This window comes from Sinocyclocheilus rhinocerous, unplaced genomic scaffold (assembly GCF_001515625.1).
Source record: "Sinocyclocheilus rhinocerous isolate Xijiao unplaced genomic scaffold, SAMN03320098_v1.1 scaffold1493, whole genome shotgun sequence".
Taxonomy (NCBI): domain Eukaryota; kingdom Metazoa; phylum Chordata; class Actinopteri; order Cypriniformes; family Cyprinidae; genus Sinocyclocheilus; species Sinocyclocheilus rhinocerous.
Genome location: NW_015640467.1, coordinates 696,338 through 703,570, shown reverse-complemented (window position 1 = coordinate 703,570; position 7,233 = coordinate 696,338). Strand labels below are relative to the sequence as shown.

The 7,233-nt window shown below is 33.9% G+C and overlaps 1 protein-coding gene and 1 gene segment (V, D, J or C); both read right to left on the bottom strand.

Annotated features, from left to right (window-relative positions):
- LOC107753072 (receptor-type tyrosine-protein phosphatase H) overlaps positions 1-2,255 on the bottom strand; it is a 15,803-nt gene extending 13,548 nt beyond the window's left edge. The window contains exon 1 of the mRNA XM_016569173.1: positions 2,118-2,255. Within this exon, the coding sequence (XP_016424659.1) occupies positions 2,118-2,255 (138 nt within the window). The remainder of the gene's footprint in view (positions 1-2,117) is intronic.
- A 3,032-nt stretch (positions 2,256-5,287) lies between these two features.
- LOC107753071 (Ig lambda-3 chain C region-like) lies at positions 5,288-5,854 on the bottom strand. The segment is given in 2 exon segments: positions 5,288-5,741; positions 5,842-5,854. Coding segments are annotated over 2 exon segments (330 nt in total).
- Positions 5,855-7,233: the final 1,379 nt, after the last annotated feature.

Genomic DNA, 7,233 nt, shown 5'->3' with positions numbered 1-7,233 from the left:
AAGCTATCTCGTGCTACTGCAACAAAATTACCCAACTGTAAAATCAAAAATACACTGAGTGAGCAAAACTTTGTTTAATTACCATTATAACTAGCTATCTCACAATGTTTACATATGAATAAAAGCCTACATTAAAAGCTGTCATATAAATTGCTCTTTTCATTAGAAATTAGCCTACTGATTGCCACCATTGATGGACAAAATTTGTTTAAAATATAAAAAATATCTGTATGAAAGTATATTCTGCAGTTCTTCCCTGCTGTGCCGAATATCTACAGTATACTTTTCAAAGTATCATATCGAAGTTAGAAATTCAAATAGTGTGACAAAATTAATTTTGTAGGGTGCCACAAATTTGTTAAAATTTCCAAAGGGTGCTGTGACTAAAGAAAGGTTGGGAAACACTGATCTAATCAATGTATGTATCACTGGTGTGGTACACTATATATTGCACACACACACTAGTTTTTTTATTAGCATCTTAAATATTTATATTTTGTTTACTCTATTTCTTAGTATTCAGTTTATTCTCTTACCAGCAATACAAACAGAAACTTTTATCATATCATCTTATCGCATGTGGTTTCATAGAGCTTGTTTTAGTGCATCTTATTTGCATTCAGCATCCTGTAAGATGAGACCTGAAGCCTAATTTATAAAATGTTGCATAGAAATCAGGCGTGTAGTCAAGACCAGACTTCCAAAACCAAGACCGTTAATGCGATGGTTAAGTGATCAATTGAGTGATTAGTGACAAACACCTGCTGTTAACAAGAAGAATCACTGAAAGAGGAACAAGAAGAATCACTGAAAGAGTGATTAAGTGAGTGATTAAATCTCTCAAGATCTCAGCAGACGATAATTAACAACTTCACAAACAGCATTATCAGCTTCACGAATTACTAACCAGATTGACATTATTTTTTATTTCATTTCATATGTCTACAAAATGAAAGTGTTTCATTTGAAGTCACCATTAGGGTGATTAGTGCTTTAGTAATTAGTAGTTGGCCTTTGACTTTTCAACCTTAGTTTTTCTTTAACTGCGGTGACTTTGGGTTTATAAAGCACATTAGTTATGGAAAGAAACACCAAGAGAAAATATGATCAGGTGATGATGGCTGTGTATTCATCATTATAATCATGTAATCTGACTCTGTAAACTAATCCAGTGTTTAATATCGGACTGTTTAGATGATCTTTTATTAATTTAACATGATGATCTAAATGAATTTAGAAACACCTTGTGTTTAGAAAGTTTTGAGCTACTGAATCATTTAGACACACAGACATCAAGAATTAGCTTAAGAATCTAAACAGTGGTGACAATCAACAAAAAGCTTTGTGCTGCAATGCATGCTTGGTGCTACCATAGTACAAAACTCATCCATGACTCCCAGCATGCATTGCAGCATGAATAAATTACGCAGCTGAATAGTCTTATTTGCTTTTATATTTTAGTTGTTTTGTCATGTTCAGAGCTGATCTGTTTAACAGCCGAGGAAACTAATATTATAAACCAAGGGTCAAGAGCACAACTAAGGACAATAATTGCCATAATGGTGACTTCAAACTAAACTAAATTATTTTCAATAAAAACATCAACTTCTAAACCCATTTAATGTTAATTCTTAGTGAGAATGTATGACAGAAATAAAGTCAAGCTGGTTAGAAATTAGTGAAGCTGGTAATGTTGTTTGTAGAGTTCAGTTGGTTTCATATAAAGCAGTGGCATACAGACACTTCATATTTAACAGTATTGGATGATTTTTAGTCACACCTAATAGATAACACTTCTAATAAAACACTTGCAATTGGTTTGTGAAAGGCATTTTTATGCATGTTTTTGCTGAGTTTTTATTGTAGTTACAACATTTCAAACAGCAGGTGTCACCAGAACATGCCATTTCAAAACAGTGACTCATTTCGCAAAACAATTGCTTTTAAGTTTTGAAAAGCTTTTGTTTTCCCATCACTAATCTCAACAATGGTGACAATCAATTAAAAGCTTCATGCTGCGGTGCTTGCTGGGTGCCATCATAGTACAAAACTAATGCATTCCAACAGTGTTTCTTTAACACTCTGTAGTGTGGACACACATGAACACTGACAAGTACTTTTAACAGGAGGATTTTTCTGTGTGGCTCTTCAATGGTCTTGACCACACTTCTGTGTAAAAGACAGTCACGCTGGTCTATTCTTTGAATGCTCTGGGCGAGACGTATGAGGAGACCTGCTACACAAGCCAGCAGCATCAACCTGCAGCTTTCTCCTGCACACCCACTGAAGCTAAGCAGGGTTGAGTCTGGTCAGTACTTGGATGGGAGACTTTCGGGGAAGACCAGGTTGCTGCTGGAAATGATGTTAGTGAGGCCAGCAGGTGGAGCTCATCTTGTGCTCTGAGTGGGTCCTAATGCCCCAGTATGGTGTTAATAAACTGTAGAAAGATAGTAAGATAGGGGTGTAACCCTGGTGTAAAATAGTCCCTACATCACATTGCCTAACTTCCCCAACTCTACATCTCGCACATTATCTCTGTCTGTTTGTTGCAGTAAACAGAAATTGGACAAATCACCTAAATTTTTGATGCAACACACTCAACTCTCTGCTGGGGATTTTGATTCATCTCAGTGATTCGAATCTTTATCAGATCCTTTTACCAGAAAGATTTGTGACCAATTCATCGACGGTCAGGAGATGTTCCAGTTCATTCACAAGACGACTCGTTCAGTGCCGCTGCGAGTCTCGTTCAGACTCAAAGATGTCTTTCTTTATGACTGAGTCGATGAATCATTCACTCAAATGATTCGCGCTGTTTGTTTTGAACTATGCCAGCTTGCCAAGCAAAAACAAAGAAACTTATGTCAGTATTGAGCCTAAAATTTAATTACTTTGAAACTTATTGTATAAAAGCAATGCCACATTTGCAATCATGCCTGATATTAAGAAGAAACAGTGCTCTTGCTCGTGTGATGTTGCTTTATATCAGTAAAGGATTATATTAACATGTGAACTTGTGAAATGTTAACTAATTATCAGTGAAACAGAACATTAAACCACAATAAACATGTTGACATTCTCCTGAACTTCGGCACCTTGATATCAATTTGTCGTCAAATATTAGTCAAGACTTGGTCAAGATGCTGTAACATCACTTTAAATTCAATTTGGACGGCAATTTCTTCTAGTGGTAATTGGGTGAAAATAGGAAGTTAATCCAACACTGAAACTGGTTTAATGTAGGCCAATATGTTGGACATTCAGTTTACATTAAATCAACATCATGTCAAGTTTTTTTGCATATTTGACCTGCTTTTCGAAGTCAATTTTGATGTCAATTTGATGTCAACATCATCTGCCCAACACACAATTCTTCACATCTGCAGCTGCAATCTTCACTGTGAAAATCACAATCAGTTCATCATTTTACTGTAACTCCACATCACTGCTGTCATTCATATAACATAAATATCCTGAATGAAGATTACAATTATTCTCCATTAGAAGAATTAATATTTACTATTCAGAAATGTTCTCTGTAAAAAAAAATACAATAAAAAAGTTATTTTAATGATCGAAGACTGTAAAATGCTACGGTGAAAACCTGTTAATCAGTTCACTGTAAGTTCTTTTACTATATACAGTGAAAAACTATAATAAATCTAACTGGACATTTCATGTAATTTTACAGTAAAATACTGTTAAATATTTGGAAGTGAAAAAGAAGAGGTCTGTCAAACACTGCTGTCATTTTTACTGTACATTTTACATATTTATTTTTTTACAGTGATCAAGTATAAGATCATGCATACTGTATTCATAAATATATCACTTTGAAGCAGACATAATGTACTGCAAAAATGTATGCTACTTTGTTACTTTATGAAATAAGTAAAATGTTTAAACTGATTTTATGACTTTATAAAACATCTCTGATAATTTTATTGCGATATTTTTATAACTGGTCGTTTCAATATATTATTATTTTGAAAATAGTCATCATTCAGGACATTTTCTCATAAACATAATTATAAATAAACGTAATGGTTTAAATAATTTATTTTAACTTAATTTCTTTTTGACTCATGATGACAACAATAAAATTTTGTCTACATTATCCAGCTTTTGTGCCATGCACCAATTGAAATATATTAAGATATTATTGAAAAATCATAAAAATCGCCATTAATTAAAATAAATTGAAATGTTAGCATACATCAGGTGTGAAATTACAAATGTAAAACAGTAAGCACATATATGAACTATGGCTTGAAATGTAAAAAATATGGAATATAAACCAAATGACTTACACATAATATAGCAAACAAAATTTGATAATTACATACATCAACTGGTGCAATCAATCAGTAGAATAGAATTACATTTTATAGTAAATAAGATGTGAAATATAAGTAAGCCTTCTTAGTAACATTTTTTTGTAATAAATTAAGAATATTGTTGCCAAATATTCTTAAATAACCTTAAACCTCTATTTAAAACACACACACACACATTATGCATTTTTATTAGATAATTTAAGAAAGACTTACTTCTGATCACCAGTTTAGTTCCTCCACCAAAAGTGTACCACAGTGCTTCATTCTAGTGAAAGCGTGGTACAAAAACCTCCGTCACACTCAGATGAACACAAACTCACTCACACACACTGATATGAGACTCAACAGCAGCGGTGGATTATTGGACTAAAGTGATGAAAATCTCTGTATTGATACGTTTTCTTTACACATCTTAATTTGGATTTCTAAAAGATCATATATATTTCTCAAAGCAATTTTTATTAGTTTTGATGACCTTTGCCCTCTCATTGAGTTCACAGTGACATACTTGTTTCTCTGAATGGTTCAGCTCTGTCACTGAATCATGAGAAAACCTGCAGTCTGAACCATGAGACTCACACAGAATGAAAAAGACATGATTTCCAGATTTCTAAAGAAATGAAAACACACACCACTGTATCATGAGACTGAAACACGTTTAAAGGCTCAGTTTTCATCTGCATGTGGGCATTTTCATGTCTGTTTTCCTCCAGGAGGGTTTTTCCACAGAGAGTCACTTTGCATCAGCACATGCTTCAGCGCTCCGAGTGTTTATAGCGTTCAGACTCCAACACTTTATAACACACTGCTGTTTACCACGGTACAAAACCAACAAACACTATGAATCTCTTCAGCAGCTTCATCTGGATTCTGGCAGCTTTTATTCCAGGTAACAGAAGTGAAAGATGCTCATTTTTGACTCTTTAATGTTGGACACACTGATCAATGATGCAGTCGAACACAAATGTAAGGCGTTCAGAAGCTTTATTGAATGAACAGCAATGGCAGCACATTGAAAGACTGCTTGAGTATTGAGCTGTAAATCAGGTGACTGCTGTGAATCCTGCTGCTCTTCACTGGAGAAACATCAGCACTCGGAGCTCTTGAGGAACGAGGTCTCGTGATCAGCTCCGTCATGTGTTACTCTGCAGACGAAGCGCTCGCCGTCTTCCCAGCGTGCTTTGCTGAGGCTCAGGACGCTGCTGCGGCTGTAGCGTCCGTCCCGCTCGCTCTCTGCGCTGGTCTGAACCCCCTCGGTGACCTCTGACCCGTCCAGCGTCCAGCTCACCTGCGCCCCCTGTGGAGAGTAAGAGCTGAGCAGGCAGAGCAGTGCGGCTGAGTCTCCAGAGATCTGCAGAGAAGAGGGAGGCAGCAGAGACACGGAGGGCTTCACTGCGGGACCAGCTGAAACACACACACACACACACACACACACAACACTCAATTCTTCACATCTGCAGCTGCAATCTTCACTGTGAAAATCACAATCAGTTCATCATTTTACTGTAACTCCACATCACTGCTGTCATTCATATAACACAAATATCCTGAATGAAGATTACAATTATTCTCCATTAGAATAATTAATATTTACTATTCAGAAATGTTCTCTGTAAAAAAAATACAATAAAAAAGTTATTTTAATGATAGAAGACTGTAAAAATGCTACAGTGAAAACCTGTTAATCAGTTCACTGTAAGTTCTTTTACTATATACAGTGAAAAACTATAATAAATCTAACTGGACATTTCATGTAATTTTACAGTAAAATACTGTTAAATATTTGGAAGTGAAAAAGAAGAGGTCTGTCAAACACTGCTGTCATTTTTACTGTACATTTTACATATTTATTTTTTTACAGTGATCAAGTATAAGATCATGCATACTGTATTCATAAATATATCACTTTGAAGCAGACATAATGTACTGTAAAAATGTATGCTAATTTGTTACTTTATGAAATAAGTAAAATGTTTTAAACTGATTTTATAAAACATCTCTGATAATTTTATTGCAATATTTTTATAACTAGTTGTTTCAATATATTATTATTTTGAAAATAGTCATTATTCAGGACATTTTCTCATAAACATAATTATAAATAAACGTAATGGTTTAAATAATTTATTTTAACTGTTTATCAACTGAATTTCTTTTTGACTCATGATGACAACAATAAAATTTTGTCTACATTATCCAGCTTTTGTGCCATGCACCAATTGAAATATATTAAGATATTATTGAAAAATCATTAAAAAATCACCATTAATTAAAATAAATTCAAATGTTAGCATACATCAGGTGTGAAATTATTAATGTAAAACAGTAAGTACATATATGAACTATGGCTTGAAATGTAAAAAATATGTAATATAAACCAAATGACTTACACATAATATAGCAGACAAAATTTGATAATTACATACATCAACTGGTGCAACCAATCAGTAAAATAGAATTAAATTTTATAGTAAATAAGATGTGAAATGTAAGTAAGCCTTCTTAGTAACATTTTTTTGTAATAAATTAAGAATATTGTTGCCAAATATTCTTAAATACCCTTAAACCTCTATTTAAAACACACACACACATTATGCATTTGTATTTGATAATTTAAGAAAGACTTACTTCTGATCACCAGTTTAGTTCCTCCACCAAAAGTGTACCACAGTGCTTCATTCTAGTGAAAGCGTCGTACAAAAACCTCCGTCACACTCAGATGAACACAAACTCCACGACACTCACACACACTGATATGAGACTCAACAGCAGCGGTGGATTATTGGACTAAAGTGATGAAAATCTCTGTATTGATACGTTTTCTTTACACATCTTAATTTGGATTTCTAAAAGATCATATATATTTCTCAAAGCAATTTTAATTCGTTTTGATGAC